The sequence below is a fragment of the Triticum urartu genome, chromosome 5A (assembly GCF_056163025.1).
Source record: "Triticum urartu cultivar PI428250 chromosome 5A, HENAU_Tu73, whole genome shotgun sequence".
NCBI lineage: Eukaryota > Viridiplantae > Streptophyta > Magnoliopsida > Poales > Poaceae > Triticum > Triticum urartu.
The window spans coordinates 318,513,082-318,533,535 of record NC_141877.1 but is presented as its reverse complement, the minus strand read 5'-3'; the positions used below and the strand labels follow the sequence as shown (position 1 = coordinate 318,533,535).

The 20,454-nt window shown below is 48.6% G+C and overlaps 2 protein-coding genes across 2 annotated transcripts; one reads left to right on the top strand and one right to left on the bottom strand.

Moving 5' to 3' along the window:
• Positions 1-9,716: 9,716 nt before the first annotated feature.
• On the bottom strand, positions 9,717-12,361 carry LOC147971219 (uncharacterized). The gene is made up of 5 exons (XM_087522748.1): positions 11,706-12,361; positions 11,263-11,630; positions 10,702-10,816; positions 10,337-10,624; positions 9,717-10,257 (listed from the first exon to the last, which is right to left on the bottom strand). Exons 1-5 carry the CDS (start codon positions 11,731-11,733, stop codon positions 10,031-10,033), a joined length of 1,026 nt encoding a protein of 341 aa, XP_087378874.1. The 5' UTR covers positions 11,734-12,361; the 3' UTR covers positions 9,717-10,030.
• A 5,332-nt stretch (positions 12,362-17,693) lies between these two features.
• LOC125508729 (alpha/beta-Hydrolases superfamily protein) lies at positions 17,694-20,442 on the top strand. Its single transcript, XM_048673517.2, has 6 exons — positions 17,694-18,069; positions 18,290-18,761; positions 18,864-19,197; positions 19,351-19,449; positions 19,530-19,650; positions 19,861-20,442. The coding sequence occupies exons 1-6, from the start codon at positions 17,709-17,711 to the stop codon at positions 20,073-20,075; spliced, it is 1,602 nt and encodes a 533-aa protein (XP_048529474.2). The 5' UTR covers positions 17,694-17,708; the 3' UTR covers positions 20,076-20,442.
• Positions 20,443-20,454: the final 12 nt, after the last annotated feature.

Sequence of the window (20,454 nt, the reverse complement as noted above, 5' to 3'; positions counted from 1 at the left end):
CCACGATGTCAAGGACTTAATCAATCCCATATACAATTCCCTTTGTCTATCGGTATGTTACTTGCCCGAGATTCGATCGTCGGTATCCAATACCTAGTTCAATCTCGTTACCGGCAAGTCTCTTTACTCGTTCCGTAACACATCATCCCGTGATCAACTCCTTGGTCACATTGCGCATATGACGATGTCCTACCGAGTGGGCCCAGAGATACCTCTCCGCTTACACGGAGTGACAAATCCCAGTCTCGATTCGTGCCAACCCAACAGACACTTTCGGAGATACCTGTAATGCACCTTTATAATCACCCAGTTACGTTGTGACGTTTGATACACACAAAGTACTCCTACGGTATCCGGGAGTTGCACAATCTCATGGTCTAAGGAAATGATACTTGACATTAGAAAAGCTTTAGCATACGAACTACACGATCTAGTGCTATGCTTAGGATTGGGTCTTGTCCATCACATGATTCTCCTAATGATGTGATCCCGTTATCAACGACATCCAATGTCCATGGTCAGGAAACCGTAACCATCTATTGATCAACGAGCTAGTCAACTAGAGGCTCACTAGGGACATGGTGTTGTCTATGTATCCACACATGTATCTGAGTTTCCTATCAATACAATTATAGCATGGATAATAAACGATTATCATGAACAAGGAAATATAACAATAACCAATTTATTATTGCCTCTAGGGCATATTTCCAACAGTCTCCCACTTGCACTAGAGTCAATAATCTAGTTCACATCGCCATGTGATTAACACTCACAGGTCACATCGCCATGTGACTAACACCCAAGAGTTTACTAGAGTCAGTAGTCTAGTTCACATCACTATGTGATTAACACTCAATGAGTTTTAGGTTTGATCATGTTGCTTGTGAGAGAGGTTTTAGTCAATGGGTCTGAACCTTTCAGATCCGTGTGTGCTTTACAAATCTCTATGTCATCTCCTAGATGCAGCTACCACGTTCCATTTGGAGCTAATCCAAATAACTGTTCTACTTGGAGCTATTCTAAATTGTTGCTCCATTATATGCATCCGGTATCTCTACTCAGAGCTATCCGGATAGGTGTTAAGCTTGCATCGACGTAACCCTTTATGACGAACTCTTTTACCACCTCCATAATCGAGAAAAATTCCTTAGTCCACTAGTTACTAAGGATAACTTTGACCGCCGTACTGTGATCCATTCTTGGATCACTCTTGTACCCCTTGACTGACTCATGGCAAGGCACACTTCAGGTGCGGTACACAGCATAGCATACTGTAGAGCCTATGTCTTAAGCATAGGGGACGACCTTCGTCCTTTCTCTCTATTCTGCCATGGTCGAGCTTTAAGTCTTAACTTCATACCTTACAACTCAGGCAAGAACTCCCTTTTTGACTGATCCATCTTGAACACCTTCAAGATCATGTCAAGGTATGTGCTCATTTGAAAGTACTTTTAAGCCTTTTGATCTATCCTCATAGATCTTGATGCTCAATGTTCAAGTAGCTTAATCCAGGTTTTACATTGAAAAACACCTTTCAAATAACCCTATATGCCTTCCAGAAATTCTACATCATTTCTGATCAACAATATGTTAAAACATATACTCATCAGAAATTCTATAGTGCTCCCACTCACTTCTTTGGAAATACCAGTTTCTCATAAACTTTGTATACACCCAAAATCTTTGATCATCTCATCAAAGCATACATTCCAACTCCGAGATGCTTACTCCAGTCCTTAGAAGGATTGCTGGAGCTTTGCATACTTATTAGCATCTTTCAGGATTGTCAAAACCTTCCAGTTGTATCACATACAACCTTTCCTCAAAAATCGTCGAGGAAACAATGTTTTGACATCCTATCTGCAAGATTTCATAAATAATGCAGTAATCACTAATATAATTCCAACAGACTCTTAGCATCGCTACGAGTGAGAAAGTCTCATCGTAGTCAACTCTTTGAACTTGTCGAAAAACATCTTAATGACAAGTCGAGCTTTCTTAATGGTGACATTTACCATCATTGTCCGTCTTCCTTTTAAAATCCATCTGTACCCAACAGCCTTACGACCATCAAGTAGTTCTTCAAAGTCTACACTTTGTTTTCATATATGGATCCTCTCTCGGATTTTATGGCCTCGAGCCATTTATCGAAATCTGGGCCCACCATCGCTTCTCCATAGCTCGTAGGTTCATTGTTGTCTAGCAACATGACTTCCAAGACAGGATTACATACCACTCTGAAGTAGTACGCACCCTTGTCATCCTACGAGGTTTGGTAGTGACTTGATCTGAAGTCTCATGATCAATATCATAAGATTCCACTTCAATTGGTGTAGGTGCCACAGGAACAACTTCCTATGCCCTGCCACACACTAGTTGAAGAGATGGTTCAATAACCTCATCAAGTCTCCACCATCCTCCCACTCAATTCTTTCGAGAGAAACTTTTCCTCGAGAAAGGACCCGATTCTAGAAACAATCCTTTATTGCTTTCGGATCTGAGACAGGAGGTATACCCAACTGTTTTGGGTGTCCTATGAAGATGCATTTATCCGCTTTGGGTTCGAGCTTATCAGCCTGAAACTTTTTCACATAAGCGTCGCAGTCCCAAACTTTTAAGAAATGACAGCTTAGGTTTCTCTAAACCATAGTTCATACGGTGTCATCTCATCGGAATTACGTGGTGCCCTATTTAAAGTGAATGTGATTGTCTCTAATGCCTAACCCATAAACTATCGTGGTAATTTGATAAGAGACATCATGGTATGCATCATATCCCATAGGGTGCAGTTATGATGTTCGGACACACCATCACACTATGGTGTTCCAGGCTGAATTAGTTGTGAAACGATTTCCACAATGTCTTAATTTTGTGCCAAACTCGTAATTCAGATATTCATCTCTATGATCATATCATAGATCTTTTATCCTCTTGTCACGACGATCTTTCAACTTCACACTGAAATTACTTGAACCTTTCAATAATTCAGACTCGTGATTCATCAAGTAAATATACTCAACATCTACTCAAATCATCTGTGAAGTAAGAATATAACGATATCCACTACATGCCTCAGCACTCATTGGACTGCACACATCAAAATGTATTACTTCCAACAAGTTGCTTTCTAGTTCCATTTTACTGAAACCGAGGTTTTCAGTCATCTTGCCCATGTGGTATGATTTGCATGTCTCAAGTGATTCAAAATCAAGTGAGTACAAAACGGTCCATTTGCATGGAGTTTCTTCATGCATATACACCAATAGACATGGTTCGCATGCCTCAAACTTTTCAAAAACGAGCGAGCCCAAAGATCCATCAACATGGAGCTTCTTCATGCGTTTTATACCGATATGACTTACGTGGCAGTGCCACAAGTAGGTGGTACTATCATTACTATCTTTTGGCATGAACATGTGTATCACTACGATCGAGATTCAATAAACCATTCATTTCAGGTGTAAGACCATTTGAAGGTATTATTCAAATAAACAGAGTAACCATTATTCTCCTTAAATGAATAACCGTATTGCGATAGACATAATCCAATCATGTCTATGCTCAACGCAAACACCAATCTCGATGGTAGAGGGAGCGTGCGATGCTTGATCATATCAACATTGGGAACACTTCCAACACATATCGTCAGCTCACCTTTAGCTAGTCTCCGTTTATTCCGTAGCTTATATTTCGAGTTACTAACACTTAGCAACCGAACCGGTATCTAATACCCTGGTGCTACTAGGAGTACTAGTAAAGTACACATCAACACAATGTATATCCAATATACTTCTATCGACCTTACCAGCCTTCTCATCTACCAAGTATCTAGGGTAATTCTGCTCCAGTGGCTGTTCCCCTTATTACAGAAGCACTCAGTCTCGGGTTTGGGTTCAACCTTGGGTTTCTTCACTAGAGCAGCAGCTGAATTGCCGCTTTATGAAGTATCCCTTCGTGCCCTTGCCCTTCTTGAAACTAGTGGTTTCACCAACCATCAACAATTGATGCTCCTTCTTGATTTCTACTTTTGTGGTGTCAAACATCACGAACATCTCAAGGATCATCATACATGTCCCCGATATATTATAGTTCATCACGAAGCTCTAGCAGCTTGGTGGTAATGACTTCGGAGAAACATCACTATCTTATCTGGAAGATCAACTCCCACTTGATTCAAATGATTGTTGTACTCAGACAATCCGAGCACAAGCTCAACAATTGAGCTTTTCTCCTTAGTTTGCAGGTTAAGAAAATCGTCGGAGGTCTTATACCTCTTGACGTGGGCACGAGCCTGAAATTCCAATTTCAGCCCTCAAAACATCTCATATGTTTCGTGACGTTTCAAAAACGTCTTTGGTGCCTCAACTCTAAACCGTTTAATTGAACTATCATGTAGTTATCAAAACGTGTATGTCAGATGTTCGCAACATCCACAGACGACGTTCGAGGTTCAACACACCGAGCGGTGCATTAAGGACATAAGCCTTCTATGAAGCAATGAGGACAATCCTCAGTTTACGGACCTAGTCCGCATAATTGCTACTATCAAATTTCAACTAATTTTTCTCTAGGAACATATCTAAACAGTAGAACTGAAGCGTGAGATACGACATAATTTGCAAAATCCTTTTGACTATGTTCAGGATAATTAAGTTCATCTTATGAACTCCCACTCAGATAGACATCCCTCTAGTCATCTAAGTGATTACATGATCCGAGTGAACTAGGCCGTGTCCGATCATCACGTGAGACGGACTAGTCAACGTCGGTGAACATCTTCATGTTGATCGTATCTTCTATACGACTCATGCTCGACCTTTCGGTCTCTGTGTTCCGAGGCCATGTCTTCACATGCTAGGCTCGTCAAGTTAACCCTAAGTGTTTTTGCATGTGTAAATCTTGCTTACACCCGTTGTATGTGAACGAAAGGATCTATCACACCCGATTAACACGTGATGCTTCGAAGCGACGAACTGTAGCAACGGTGCACAGTTAGGGGAGAACACTTCTTGAAATTTTAATGAGGGATCATCTTATTTACTACTGTCGTTCTAAGCAAATAAGATGTATAAACATGATAAACATCACATGCAATCAAATAGTTACATGATATGGCCAATATCATGTAGCTCCTTTGATCTCCATCTTGGGGCTTCGTGATCATCTATTACAAGAACATGATCAATCTCATACATTACATATATCATTCATCACATCCTTTTGGCCATATCACATCACATAGCATACCCTGCAAAAACAAGTTAGACGTCCTCTAATTGTTGTTTGCATGTTTTACGTGGCTGCTATGGGTTTCTAGCAAGAACATTTCTTACCTACGCAAAGACCACAACGTGATATGCCAATTGCTATTTACCCTTCATAAGGACCCTTTTCATCGAATCCGATCCAACTAAAGTAGGAGAGACAGACACCCGCTAGCCACCTCATGCATCTAGTGCATGTTTGTCGGTGGAACCGGTCTCACGTAAGAGTACGTGTAAGGTTGGTCCGGGCCGCTTCATCCTACGATGCCGCCGAATCAAGATAAGACTAGTAACGGCAAGCATATTGAACAAAATCAACGCCCACAACTACTTTGTGTTCTACTCGTGCATAGAATCTACGCAATAGACCTAGCTCATGATGCCACTGTCGGGGAACGTAGCAGAAATTCAAAATTTTCCTACGTATCACCAAGATCTATCTATGGAGAAACCAGCAACGAGGGGAAGGAGAGTGCATCTACATACCCTTGTAGATCGCTAAGCGGAAGCGTTCAAGTGAACGGGGTTGATGGAGTCGTACTCGTCGTGATTCAGATCACCGATGATCCTAGTGCCGAACGGATGGCACCTCCGCGTTCAACACACGTACAGCCCGATGACGTCTCCCACGCCTTGATCCAGCAAGGAGAGAGGGAGAGGTTGATGAAGATTCAGCAGCACGACGGCGTGGTGGTGGATGCAGGGCGTCACAGTAGCAGGGCTTCGCCTATACTACGAGAGAGAGACGTAACGGGGAGAGAGGGAGGGGCTGCACCAAAGGCAAAAGGTGTGTTTGAGAGGCCCTCCTATCCCACTATATATAGGAATCCCAAGGGGGGGTGCGCCAGCCCCTAGGAGATCCAATCTCCAAGGGGGCGGCGGCCAGGGGAGGAGTCCTCCCCCCCCAAGGTACCTAGGAGGTGCCTTCCCTCCTTGGGACTCTTCCTTAGGGTTTCCTCCTTCACCCTAGGCGCATGGGCCATAAGGGAAGTGGCGCCCCAGCCCACTTTGGGCTGGATCCCTTCCACTTCAGCCCATGGGACCCTCCGGGATAGGTGGCCCCACCCGGTGGGCCCCCGGGACCCTTCCAGTGGTCCCGGTACAATACCGATGACCCCGAAACTTGTCCCGATGGCCGAAACAGGACTTCCTATATATAAATCTTTACCTCCGGACCATTCCGGAACTCCTCGTGACGTCCGGGATCTCATCCGGGACTCCGAACAATATTCGGGTTACTGCATACACATATCTTCATAACCCTAGCATCACCAAACCTTAAGTGTGTAGACCCTACGGGTTCGGGAGACATGCAGACATGACCGAGACGTTCTTCTGTCAATAACCAACAGCGGGATCTGGATACCCATGATGGCTCCCACATGTTCCACGATGATCTCATCGGATGAACCACGATGTCAAGGACTTAATCAATCCCGTATACAATTCCCTTTGTCTATCGGTATGTTACTTGCCCGAGATTCGATCGTTGGTATCCAATACCTAGTTCAATCTCGTTACCGGCAAGTCTCTTTACTCGTTCCGTAACACATCATCCCGTGATCAACTCCTTGGTCACATTGCGCATATGACGATGTCCTACCGAGTGGGCCCAGAGATACCTCTCCGCTTACACGGAGTGACAAATCCCAGTCTCGATTCGTGCCAACCCAACAGACACTTTCGGAGATACCTGTAATGCACCTTTATAATCACCCAGTTACGTTGTGACGTTTGATACACCCAAAGCACTCCTACGGTATCCGGGAGTTGCACAATCTCATGGTCTAAGAATGATACTTGACATTAGAAAAGCTTTAGCATACGAACTACACGATCTAGTGCTATGCTTAGGATTGGGTCTTGTCCATCACATGATTCTCCTAATGATGTGATCCCGTTATCAACGACATCCAATGTCCATGGTCAAGAAACCGTAACCATCTATTGATCAACGAGCTAGTCAACTAGAGGCTCACTAGGGACATGGTGTTGTCTATGTATCCACACATGTATCTGAGTTTCCTATCAATACAATTATAGCATGGATAATAAACGATTATCATGAACAAGGAAATATAATAATAACCAATTTATTATTGCCTCTAGGGCATATTTCCAACAAAATGGTCTGATTCTCAAAGGACTAAAGCCTCGGCTGATGCGTGATCTCAAGCGCGCAGCAGGCGCTTGGGTCGACGAGCTTCCGTCGGTTCTGTGGGGATTGAGGACTACCCCGAATCGGTCGACTGGAAGAACTCCGTTCTTTCTGGTTTACGGAGCGGAAGCAGTCCTGCCGAGTGATCTACTTCACAATGCACCCCGAGTCGAGCTTTATACCGAAGATGAAGCAGAACAAGCCCGGCAAGACGCGGTCGACCTCCTGGAAGAAGAAAGAGAAATGGCTATGATCCGATCGACCATTTATCAGCAAGACTTGCGTCGATTCCATGCCAGAAATGTGAAGAGTCGAGCCTTCCAAGAAGGAGATTTGGTCCTCCGAGTGGATCAACAGAAACCACACAAGCTCGCTCCTACTTGGGAAGGTCCCTTCATCGTCACCAGAGTCCTCCACAATGGAGCGTATCACCTTTACAATGTCGATCGCCAGATTGATGAGCCACGAGCTTGGAATGCAGAACTGCTCCGCCCCTTTCACACTTGAATTCTCACTCGGATGATATGTAATAAGAAAAACTTCTGTAGTCTATTTATCAAAGATAAGAGTGTTACAAATTTTCCTATAATTGTTGTTGCTTTTGTTTGCGTGTGAAATCCCCCAGTGGGTGGCTTAGCTGCGAATCCGTTTCGCCTAAGTTTGTAAAAAAAATCCTACCGAGTGGCGAGCCAGACTCCCACTCGGAGGCTTAGCTGCAGCTCAGTGCTCGCCTAAGTGTTTAAAAATCCTACCGAGTGGCGAGCCAGACTCCCACTCGGAGGCTTAGCTGCAGCCCAGTGCTCGCCTAAGTGTTTAAAAATCCTACCGAGTGGTGAGCCAGACTCCCACTCGGAGGCTTAGCTGCAGCCCAGTGCTCGCCTAAGTGTTTAAAAATCCTACCGAGTGGTGAGCCAGACTCCCACTCAGAGGCTTAGCTGCAGCCCAGTGCTCGCCTAAGTGTTTAAAAATCCTACCGAGTGGAGAGCAAACCTCCCACTCGGAGGCTTTGCTGCAGCCCAGTGCTCGCCTAAGTGTTTAAAAATCCTATCGAGTGGTGAGCCAGATTCCCACTCGGAGGCTTAGCTGTAGCCCAGTGCTCGCCTAAGTGTTTAAAAATCCTACCGAGTGGCGAGCCAGACTCCCACTCGGAGGCTTAGCTGCGGCTTAGTTCTCGCCTAAGTGTTTAAAAATCCTATCGAGTGGCGAGCCAGACTCCCACTCGGAGGCTTAGCTGCAGCCCAGTGCTCGCCTAAGTGTTTAAAAATCCTACCGAGTGGTGAGCCAGACTCCCACTTGGAGGCTTAGCTGCAGCCCAGTGCTCGCCTAAGTGTTTAAAAATCCTACCGAGTGGTGAGCCAGATTCCCACTCGGAGGCTTAGCTGCAGCCCAGTGCTCGCCTAAGTGTTTAAAAATCCTACCGAGTGGTGAGCCAGACTCCGACTCGGAGGCTTAGCTGCAGCCCAGTGCTCGCCTAAGTGTTTAAAAATCCTACCGAGTGGTGAGTCAGATTCCCACTCGGAGGCTTAGCTGCAGCCCAGTGCTCGCCTAAGTGTTTAAAAATCCTACCGAGTGGAGAGCAAACCTCCCGCTCGGAGGCTTAGCTGCAGCCCAGTGCTCGCCTAAGTGTTTAAAAATCCTATCGAGTGGAGAGCAAACCTCCCACTCGGAGGCTTAGCTGCAGCCCAGTTCTCGCCTAAGTATTTAAAAATCCTACCGAGTGGTGAGCAGACCTCCCACTCGGAGGGCTTAGCTGCAGTCCAGTACTCGCCTAAGTTTGAAAAAATCCTACCGAGTGGTGAGCAGACCTCCCACTCGGAGGGCTTAGCTGCAGTCCAGTACTCGCCTAAGTTTGAAAAAATCCTACCGAGTGGAGAGCAGACCTTCCACTCGGAGGGCTTAACTGCAGTCCAGCATTCGCCTAAGTTTGAAAAAATCCTATCGAGTGGAGAGCAGACCTCCCACTCGGGGGCTTAGCTGCAGTCCAGTACTCGCCTAAGTTTTTAAAATCCTACCGAGTGGAGAGCAGACCTTCCACTCGGAGGCTTAGCTGCAGCCCAGTGCTCGCCTAAGTACAGAACACATCCCAATCCGCAAGGACGACGAGGTGCAAATCGACTGCTACCTTCTCCTTCGGAGTTGCACCACAAATACAAAGTTATTTGGAGTGAAGAACAAGTTCTACTCGACAGATAATTCATGAAGATATTCAACGATAAATCAAGTTCAGATAAGATCCAAAGGTTCTAGACCACAGATCAAAGTACTCGAGCCTCCAGCTCGACAGAGTTTAATGGTTACAAAATCCACTCGGCATTCCGAGGCAAATTTAAAGTGAAGCATAAAAGTTTTTATTCCTCATGCGGAGGACTGGAAGGGGCGACGAACTCGTCCAAGTCGATCCCGTCTGCAATGCGAGTGGCAGCAGCAATGAAAGTCTCCATGAAGTCTTGAAAGTTGTGCTTCCTAGTATTGGCAACTTGGATGGCGGCCACTTTTCTTCTCGCGCCTCCTTGCAGTGGACGCGGACCAGAGACAGAGCGACGTCAGCGCCACATCTAGCAGAAGATTTCTTCCATTCTGCCACTCGGCCTGGGGCTTCATTCAGTCAAGTCATCAGGGGCTCGAGGTCATTCTGAAGCGTCGTCCTAGGCCAGAGCAACGTGTTGATCCGTGACATCGCAACCTTCAACCGAGCAAGATAGTCAACAACGCCGGCAGCACGAGATTCCAGTCGGAGCACGTTCATAGCAGCCTCGTCGTTCACTGGAGAATTGATGGGGTCCAAGTCTGTCTCCACTCGACTGGTCTCCTCTTCGAAGTTCTGGCAGAATTCTGTAAACACAATTCAAGGATAAGTCAGTGGCTCTACACAGATTTGGTAACTGCAAGTCAGTCGGGCCGGAGTAATTACCCTCGAGCATGACGAACAGCTTCTTGGCGAGTCCACCGAGATAAGCCTCCAGATCGTTCCTCTTCCCCGCCAGTTCACTTGCCTTGTCATTCAGAGCTATATTGCCATTCTTCAAACGGCTGGCTTCTCGATTAGCTGCGTCGAGAGCAGTTTTTAGCCTGGAGTTTTCCTTTTCAAGAGTACCGACTGAAGCCAGTTTTTCTTTAGCAAGCTTCATTTTGTTCAGGGCCTCCTTCTGCGCTTCGGCAAGGTCTTGATCCTTCTTCTTCAGAGCCTCCTCCATTTTGTCTGTGAAACAGCAAGTGAGATCAACATCGAGGACGGCCAGAAAGAAAGGACAGTCGACAAAAGCTCACCAGCCATACCTTTTGCTTCGTCCCTCGCCTTCTGCAAGTTCTCCTGAGCAAGCTTCAAGGCAAGGTTCAGCTGGATCTGTTTGTTCTCCAACTCAGTGTAGCGAGCCACAAGTTCGCAAGATTTCTGCAAAAAATCAGTCGACAGACATCCAAGATAAGTTGCTTCCGAGTAACCAAGAGACAATGATGGCGTTTCTAAGACTACATCCGAATCAAAAACATTCGACAGTAGTCTCGGGGACTACACCCAGTGGGTGCACTCAGCGTGCCCCCACTAGTTCGACCAAAAAAAATCGACTGCCCGCAGCCGACCGTGAACAGTTCCATTCGACATGGCCTGACCAGACCGAGTGAAGAAGTTTAGCTAAAGCAACACAATACAAAGACTACAGTCGACTGCCAGCAGTCCACCGTAGTCTCGGGGACTACACCCAGTGGGTGCACTTAGCGTGCCCCCACTCGTCAAAAAGATTAATAGACACACCCAGTGGGCGTACAGATATAAAGATCTTCGGAAAAGAGATTCTTTAGATAGCATATCCTAACAGAACAAGCGGTGAATCGACTGACCTGGACGTTGCTCTGAAGAGCTGAACTCGCGTCATAAGCTGCTTGGCTGGCTTCCCGAACCACCTTCACTTGCTCCATCATGATCCCCGCCTGGCGTATAGCCTCTTTAGCGGCACCCACTTGGTCCTCAGGGACGTGGTGTGTGGCAAAAAGTGAAGGCGGATTTGCAGTCGACGTTGAAGGTCGGACACTCGTCAGTGGTTCAGCGAAGGTCACAGAAACCCGAGTGGTATCACCACCCTCCCGGACTGCGGCCTCAGGCGCCGGAGTAGTTTGTGGGGTCTTGCCAGTCGGCTCCCTCCTGTTCCTTCGCGCACTCAGCGGTACTTCGTCGTCATCATCAGGGAGGTCAATGACATGAGGAGGAGCTACAAGAAAAATCCAATCGACCGGAATTATAAGAAATCGTCAGTCGACTAAAAGCAGAGCATCAGTAATCGTACCGAGGTTGGAGTTAACAGCGTCTTCCATCTCTTGATCATCGTCCTTGGCGGAGATCTCCGAGGTGGCAGCACTGCAAATTTTGAAAGTCAGTCAGCTTATTCAATGAGTCGACCAAGAGTCCGTCACGTTCGACAAAGGGAAACAAATTCTACTATTACCCAGAAATGGTGGGGACAGTCATCCTCATCTTGGGCAGAGCCTTGGGCGGCTTGGACGGCGTCGCGCGTGGGTGCTTGGGAGCTTTTTCTGTCGGCGCTGGAGATGAGGTCCGAGGGCGCTTCGACGACTGCCCAACAGGGACAGTCGCCTTACCACGTTCCCGCGCAGGGTCGTGTGTAAGCTTGGATCGCCGTTCCAAGCGGGGAGGTTTGACTTCTTCCTCCTCCTCTTCAGTGGAGTCATCGTCGTCATCCCCCTCTCCTTCGCCGTCAGATTCCCACTCTTCTCCCTCGTCTCCACTTTCGCCTCCACTCGCCTCTCCTTCCTCGGCCTGCTCCTGTGCTCCATTGGGTGTCGAGTACATCTCAGTAGTGGCCTAGAGGACAACAAACGAGACAAAAGTCAATCGACTGATCCAAAAAGAACAAATAAAGAAAGCAAGATCACAGTCGGAAACGCAAGGTCAGACCTTGTCCACTTCGTATGTTTGGTCGAGTGGAGGAATCCTCCTGACTCCTCAGGGGTTGTCCTTGTTCCCTGTGATACTCGACAGCCACCCTTCCAACATCTTGTCAGTGACCTCCTCTGGGTGAATCCGAGTGGTGTCTTCGAGACCCGAGTACAGCCACATCGGGTGGTCACGAGCCTGAAGCGGTTGGATGCGCCTCCGAAGGAAGACTTCCAACAAGTCCATGCCAGTCACACCCTCGCGGACAAGCTGAACCACTCGACCGACCAGCACCTTGACTTGCGCCTTTTCCTCCGGCGTCACTTTCAGAGAGGCAGGTTTTTGTGCTCGATTCAGAGAAAAAGGGGGAAGCCCAGTCGACTGTCCTGGGGTCACCTGGTCTTTACAGTAAAACCAAGTCGACTGCCACCCATGGACTGACTCGAGAAAAGTGATAGACGGAAAGGAACTTTTTCCCCTCATCTGGATCGCCAGACCCCCGCACAGCTGGATCACCTGCGTCCGTTCGTCACTCGACTTGGCCTTCTTGACCGACTGAGAGCGGCAAGTGAAGATGTGCTTGAAGAGTCCCTAATGGGGGCGGCAACCCAAGAAGTTTTCACACAAGGAAACGAAAGCAGCAAGATACACAATAGAATTGGGAGTAAAGTGATGGAGCTACGCTCCGAAGAAGTTCAAGAAGCTTCGGAAAAAAGGATGAGGAGGCAGAGAGAATCCACGATCGATATGGGTGGCGAGGAGGACGCACTCACCATCAAGAGGCTGGGGTTCGACTTCTTTCCCCAGGAGGCGCGCAGATTCATGGGGAATGAATCCCCCCTCAACCAGATCATCGAGATCATCCTGCCGAATCACCGACGGCATCCAGTCGCCTTGGATCCAATCCTTGGGCAGAGTAGTCCTCGAGGAAGATCCGCCCCGAGCGGACTTCTTCCCCTTCCCCTGCACCGCCGCCTTCTTCGCGCGCTCCAGAGCCGACGTCTTCTCCTTCACCATCGTCGCCGGCGAAGCTTGAACAGACCTACGGCACCAAGGTGGGAGCGGAGGTGGTGGAGGATCTTATGAAGGAAGGGGGAAAGTGAAGGCGCACTGTTCGGGGGTCCCGAGCCGGCAGCTTATAAGAGGTCACTTCCGAGTGGCTGACTGGTAGGCCCAAGCAATCCCGTTAAATCCCGCAACAAGCGCGCGCGATACGTGGCGAAAAAGGTGGCGCGGGGATCGAGGAGCTTCCGCCCTATCCCATCCGATTACCGCGGCCGCCCCCGTCCCGCGCGCTTCCCGAAATTCAAATCCCGCAAAATCCGCGGGCCGCAGAACAACTCGTCAAACAGAAGATCCCTTTCACACCGTCACTCGGAACTTCACAAGTAAAGAAATTCACTCGACAAGAGGCCAAGAATGGATCAAGGCGACTGAAAGAAGTTGACGACGTCATCCGTGACAATTGATCCAAAACAAGACGTTCATATAACATGAAGAACCAGTCGGAAAGATCCCCAACTCCTTCCCCACTCGAACCTCGATCCATTCGGGGGCTAATGATGAAGCTATGTACCTAGGATAGGGGCATGGACCTGTCCTAAGTACCCTACCCAAGGACATCCCTAGAAGAAGTTACCTTTCAATCGACTTGGAGGTATCCCACTCAACAGATTCAAGACACTCGACCATGAAGCAATCACTCGACCAAATTCCAACCACTCGACTGCCAAGAGATCTAAAGTCACCCTGCACGCAAACGGTCGGTCATTAAGTAGCTTTTATGGTCGTCATAGCACTTTATTAGGGGCGTTACCAGTAACCCCCAGTCTTAATGTACTTTAAACCTTGCATTACTGAGGGCTGGAGGGGCCTGGCGAACTCTATATAAGCCACCCCCTCCTCAGTATCGTGGGTTCGCACCTCTGTAACTCATACACACATAATCCAGTCGACCCCCTCCGGGCTCCGAGACGTAGGGCTTTTACTTCTTCCAAGAAGGGCCTGAACTCGTAAACCTTGCGTCCTTACAACCTCTCCATAGTTAAGACCTCGCCTCTCCATACTTACCCCCCTACATCACTGTCAGAGTTAGAACCACGACAGCATGTCTCTTACATCTTCAACTCTCAAGCACAAAAATTTCTCATCCTCCCTTCATCTTCTTCCGCCATGTTCTCCGTCATCATGTGCATCTCTTCTCCTAACTAAATGTACATGTGTTGCCACTAACTAAATGTAATGTGTTGCCATGAGATAATAAATAAAATATTTATTAACATGGTATCCTGTTTTATGGACATGTCATTAGAGAGCAATATGTGTGTGATGTCTGACTTGTGACAATAAAAATCTTGATTTTCTCTTCATTTCTTGGTATAGATGGTGACCAACCTGCATCTTCATGTTCTTTGTTCTAGCCGCATGTCTCCTACACCCCCAACCCCCAAGCACAAAATTTTCTCGCCCTCCTTCCTTCACCTTCTCCCATCATGTTCTCCGTTTTCATGTGCACACCTTCTCCCGTCAATGTACCAGATGAAGCTGAGCTTGGACACTTTTGGCTACAACGATGTTGCCTAAAGTTTGATCTTTCAAGAATATGAGCTATGACATGTGCATTTATGGTCATGGCCACTTTGCATCGGTTGCTGCCTGCATTCATGGCTTCATTTGTCCACTCAAAGGACATGTAATGTCTTTCAGTTTCAACTTCTTGGTACGACAATGTCCTAACTTGTGACATATATGGGTTGTGATCCTTGGCAATGCTCCTTCTCAGTGTCTCTAGTGTATCACGATGTCTACTTTCACTAGATGACACGTTGCGCCATTGACGCAAAACCCAAATGCAATCGAAAAGTTAGGTGACCTATTTGAATGATGTTTTCCTGAATTATCTGTGAATGACTAAGTTCATATTGTGTTTGGCCCATGTCTTTCTTTGGCGACCCATAGCTCATTTTCTTGAGTAGGTGAATGGACTCTAAGATTCTCCTTTTCATGCTCTAGCCTTTCTTCATTTCGTAATTGTGAAAACGACGTTGAGGTTGACAGGGACTATTACTCCCTAAACATCCATATCCATAATTCCGATCTATTATACCCTTGGCACAAAAACAAAGATGGACGGAAGGTTAAGCGAAATATTCAAACTATACTTTAGTCTCATTATCGCCCTTGGCACAAAAAAATATGTAGCCAAGAAGTCTAGTCTGAGTTTTTTTTTTGCAGTTGAGTTGTCTAGCAAGAAGCGCAGTATTTTTAGTTTCTTGCCTGCTCGAGTAGCCACAAAATCCGGGTAAAACTATATGCAACAACCCTTCATCATTGAAGGAAACAAAAACATCACCATTCGCAGTGTTTTTCGTCCATGAGTCCACTTCTCCATCCACAGAGTATTACCTAATTCCGTTGTGTCCATGGCGCGAAGAACAAGCACAACTGATAAGTGAGGCGTCATTGGACATTCCTAAAGGCACACACATATCATATGTAAACCACAAATATTTATACATGAGTATCGCAAATTATTAGCTTTTTATACATATATATGGCACGATGCACTCTTGACGCAAAACCAAATACAACCTAGAAGTCAGCTTAACTATTTGAAAGATTTTTTTTCTCGAACTATCTACAAAATACATTGTGAGTGGTTATAAGGAAGGCATGATAAGGTCATCAAATATGAATAGGGTCAATGGAAAATGGAACACATTGTCGCACGCAACCACACGCATGTGTTATGCATCTGCTCGACCTAAAATCATAGATGCAGGTGATCAGAACTTGGTCACCCTAAACCCATACGAGCAAATTAGAAGGCGTGCATTCCTTGCGACTGTTTGTTTTCCTTGAGAAACTATCTTTTATCGAAAAAGGTTTTCGCTCCGCTTTATATATAAAGCAACGACCAAAAATACAAATCCGGAAGCAACATGCAACCACCCACACACCACACATACCCAAGGTAAGATACAAGAGTGCTGATGCACCACAACACTACCCAATCGACCACCAAACACACTACCAAACACTTGGGACCGACGAGGACCTTCCGAGACCTAGCCACCGAGAAGAAGTGAAGCTGGACAATAGCGAAGCATGGACTCCAAGGCGGTGTCTTCAAGAAGGGCACGACACCGAAAGTTGCCACCGCCCTATCTCGGAGATCAAGATCAAGTTTTCACCCGGAGCAACATGGAAAGAAGAGAACACCACGACGGAGCCTTCATGAAGGAAACGACGCCCGCGGCCGCCGCCACCATCGACCGGAGAAGACCGGGCAAGTTATGTACTCCGGTGTTAACCCTCTACCAAACCACCATGCTTCGCCAAACATCACCAACCATGCCATCCACGTGGCCATGGCTGCCCGACCGCACCCAAGACGCACGCTCCGCCCATGAACACCGCGTCACCTGCCGTCAGGGCCGCCGCCCAGCATCCAAGCAACTCTGTGAACACCCAAAGGCCTTGGCTTTGGCCTGACTGGCAGCCCCCGCCTATGAAGATGCCAGCAACCGCCCTGCCTCAAACATCGCCAGAACCCCAACAAAGAGCACACAGCCAAGGGAAGGGGGAGGAGGAGCGGACGCATCCGAACCGGTGCACCCCTGCACCGGCGACGGGTGGCCATCGGGGCCTCCCATCCCTCCTGAGAGCTCCCCACCGGACACACCCCCGTGTCGCCTCACCATGGCGCCCGCCGCAGCTCGACGCGAGGCCACCAACGGCAGCCGGCCCAACCATCGACAAGGAGCGCGAAGCCAACCCACACCCGCAGCCAAGAGCACTCGCCGGGAGAGCCCCCCGCGCCGCTCGCCGCCATCTAGGGGCCGGAACAGGGGAGCCCTGACTGGAGGTCGGCCAGCACGCGCCACCAGCGCACGCGCCCGCCGCGAGCCCGACCACCGCGCTGCACGCAGCAGCAGAAGCTCCCGCGCCCGCCGGTGAGGCGCCGCACGTCGCACGCACCCGCCGGACCACCAGATCTGGCCAAGCCCAGACCTGGCCGCCACCGCAGCCACGAGCGCGAGCCGCCCCGTGCAGCCCACCGCGCCGCCACCAAGCCCTTGCTACCCCGCCGCCAGGGCCCGCCTCCGCGCCCTGCACCAGCGCGAAGCACCGCCGTCCGCCGCCGCCCCACGCCAACAGCCTCCGAGCGGGATGAAGAAGAGCCCCGCCGCCACCGACGCTGGTGGGCTTTGCCGGGCAGCGTGGTCCGGCGGCGGCAAGGGAAGGAAGGGACAAGGGGAGGCCCGAAGCCGGCGGCTGGGGTCAAGGAGGGGAGGGGAAACTATCTTTTCACGTGTGAAAACTTAGGAACAGCGCACTGGAAACAGCGTTGCGAGGCTGTTGAAGATGCTCTTAGGCTATCGGATTTGTGACCATGCTAAGCTGGTCGGCACAAGATCCAAATTTTGAAATAGGGGCAACGTACAATAGCACTGACACATCGCTAGCTCACGGATTACAGCCTCAGGCCGTCGTGCCACTGCCGGCGGCCCCCACGCAATCCACGCTAAGCTTCCGCCGAATCCTTCCAGCCAACGACCATCCGCTCGTCGGCTTCCCGCGCCGGCTGGGGCCTGATCAGATGCTGACGCTCCTCTCCCTCCGACCCCCGCCGCCCGCCGTCGCAAGCATTCTCCCCTCCGCCGCCGCCGCGCAGAGCCGTCCTCCACTGCTCCGCGCTCGCCGCACGGCCGGTCCTCCCCCGCCTTCAGCCGCCGCCGCCGAGTTCCCTGCCGGTAACTTTCTTTTCTTGCATTGGGGGTGAAAGATTTTACATTTCGATAGGATAGGAGATGCTTCAAATTGGTGTTCCGAAAAAAGGAGGTTGCGGTGTTCTTCTTCCTGGAGCGAAAAATTGGGATCGTTGCGCTAGAAAGTGGTTCATAATTGCGAATATCTTTTTTCACTTTCCCCAAACACAAGCACGCACTAAACTAAACCCCGAAGCAAACGCAGGATCGGTTCCGGGCAGCGGTACGCAGATGCCGCCGCGCCGCCGCCGGCTCGTGGCCGGCATCGACCAGGACGAGCTCCTCGACCCGGACGCGCTCGCGGATCCTGACAGCAGCTTCTACGAGTTCAACGGCGTCAGGGTCCACCACAAGGTATGCGCCCATGGCGAGGACGAGGATTCGGGCGGCCAGTCCTCGGGCTCCGCCGTCGCCAGGAGTCAGGTCGGGCTGCCCATAGTGCTGCTTCACGGCTTCGGCGCGTCGGTGTTCTCCTGGAGCCGCGTCATGCGGCCACTCGCCCGCATCGCCGGCGCCAAGGTCCTCGCCTTCGACCGGCCGGCGTTTGGCCTGACTTCCCGGACCAGACGGTCCGGCGATGACACCAAGCCTCTCAACCCTTACTCCATGGCCTTCTCGGCCATGGCCACACTGGCATTCATAGACCAACTCGGCGCCGGGAAGGCCGTCCTTGTTGGGTACAGATGCACACCCTGCACTGCATTTCTCTGTGTCACTGCATCGCTAGTTTTTTTTTATCAAGGACATTGAGATTAATTTTCCGGTTTGGGTCATCCCAGGCACTCTGCCGGCTGCCTCGTTGCAGTGGAGGCGTACTTCGAGGCGCCGGAGCGGGTGGTGGCGCTAGTGCTGGTTGCACCGGCGATTTTCGGGCCGAGGAAGGGTGAGAAAGAGAACAGCGTAGGGGAGCAGGAAGGGGCAGACAAGAAGGATTCTGATGATAACAAGGCAGCACCAAATCCATTTGCTAGGATATGGAGAGGGTTTCTTGGCATGTGTATGTGGCTTGCAGGGCTTGTTCTGAAGTTGGTCATGGCAGTGCAGGATACGGTCAGAGCTTTGTCTTCTAAGCTTCTTGTGGCTTTTCTACGCTCTTCATTGGCGGCGAGTCTGGTACGTTGCTCTTTCCTGATTCACTACTGGCTAAAACACAAGCAAAATTTAGGGCCCTAAAAAATCCACAAAATTTAGAACTTACTGATCAAATAGTCAAAATACAGACACTTCTAGTTCCTGCAACTTTTGTGGTTCCATTCCTTTTCATAGGTGAGATTGATCATGGATAAATTCGGCGTAACGGGCGTTCGTAATGCATGGTATGACCCAAGCAAAGTAACTGATCATGTTATTCAAGGCTACACCAAGGTGAGTTCTCTCTAGGAAAATATCACCAAGTGAGAAAGACCTACTCATACTCATATTGTTGTTCATGGAGTTTCTTTCAGCCACTAAGATCCAAGGGATGGGAGACGGCTCTCTTGGAGTACACTATATCCATGATTACAGATTCTTCACCAAAGTCAAGAGTGCCAGTCTCGAAGAGGCTCTCTGAGATCTCATGCCCAGGTTCAACTATATGCTTCTTCTAATGAGCATCTTATCCTTACCTGTGTATAATTCAGTGCTACTACTGGACTGAATATGTGCTGATGTCCCTAGAAATTTCAGATGAAGTTTTGAATGCTCTAATACACGATACATAAAACAATCTTCTCTTTACAGAATATCGGTAAACAATGTTATTTCTGAATAGTTTTGATTGTCTTACCATTGCAGTGCTAGTGGTGACTGGCGACACAGACCGCCTTGTTCCAGCTTCGAATGCTGAACGCCTAGCACGTGCGATTCCTGGCGCGGCCTTTGAGGTGATCAAGAATTGTGGGCACTTGCCCCAGGAGGAACGAGCTGAAGAATTCCTTTCAGTCGTCGAACGGTTCCTACAGAGAGCATTTGGAACTCCAGATGAGCATGTGTTCCAAGCAGCTGTATGATGACACATGCTGGTAAATGCATATGCAGAACAGATGGACCTACACTTGTCTCGACAGGGATAACGAGGAAAATGATATGCAGTTTAACGATTGGAGATCTATCATTTAATAGCCTTGGATGTTTATATACAACGAAGCAAGCATTATTGTGCAAAGTTGGATAAGAGAATCTTACTACACAAAATCCAGAGGCTAAGAAGAATTCATTGGATTGGTTGGTCCAGTCGAATCATCACCCTGAAGTAACCGTTTCCTGTAACTAAAACTTTCGGTTTTGTAAAGTGGTAGATCAAAGTGTGTTTTCAGAATGTCATAGCTATATCAACTACTGTTTAATCTTTTGTATATAGTTGAAATCCTGCACACATCTCCCTTGATT

Excerpts from the sequence above, each read along its gene's own strand:
- LOC125508729 (XM_048673517.2), top strand. The coding sequence starts at position 17,709 with ATGCTAAGCTGGTCGGCACAAGATCCAAATTTTGAAATAGGGGCAACG. Across the intron at positions 18,070-18,289 it reads CGCCGCCGAGTTCCCTGCCG|GATCGGTTCCGGGCAGCGGT; the intron begins GTAACTTTCTTT and ends AAGCAAACGCAG. Across the intron at positions 19,198-19,350 it reads CTTCATTGGCGGCGAGTCTG|GTGAGATTGATCATGGATAA; the intron begins GTACGTTGCTCT and ends TCCTTTTCATAG.
- LOC147971219 (XM_087522748.1), bottom strand. The coding sequence starts at position 11,733 with ATGGAAGACGCTGTTAACTCCAACCTCG. Across the intron at positions 10,625-10,701 it reads GGCGAGGGACGAAGCAAAAG|ACAAAATGGAGGAGGCTCTG; the intron begins GTATGGCTGGTG and ends GCTGTTTCACAG. Across the intron at positions 10,258-10,336 it reads GCTGTTCGTCATGCTCGAGG|AATTCTGCCAGAACTTCGAA; the intron begins GTAATTACTCCG and ends TTGTGTTTACAG.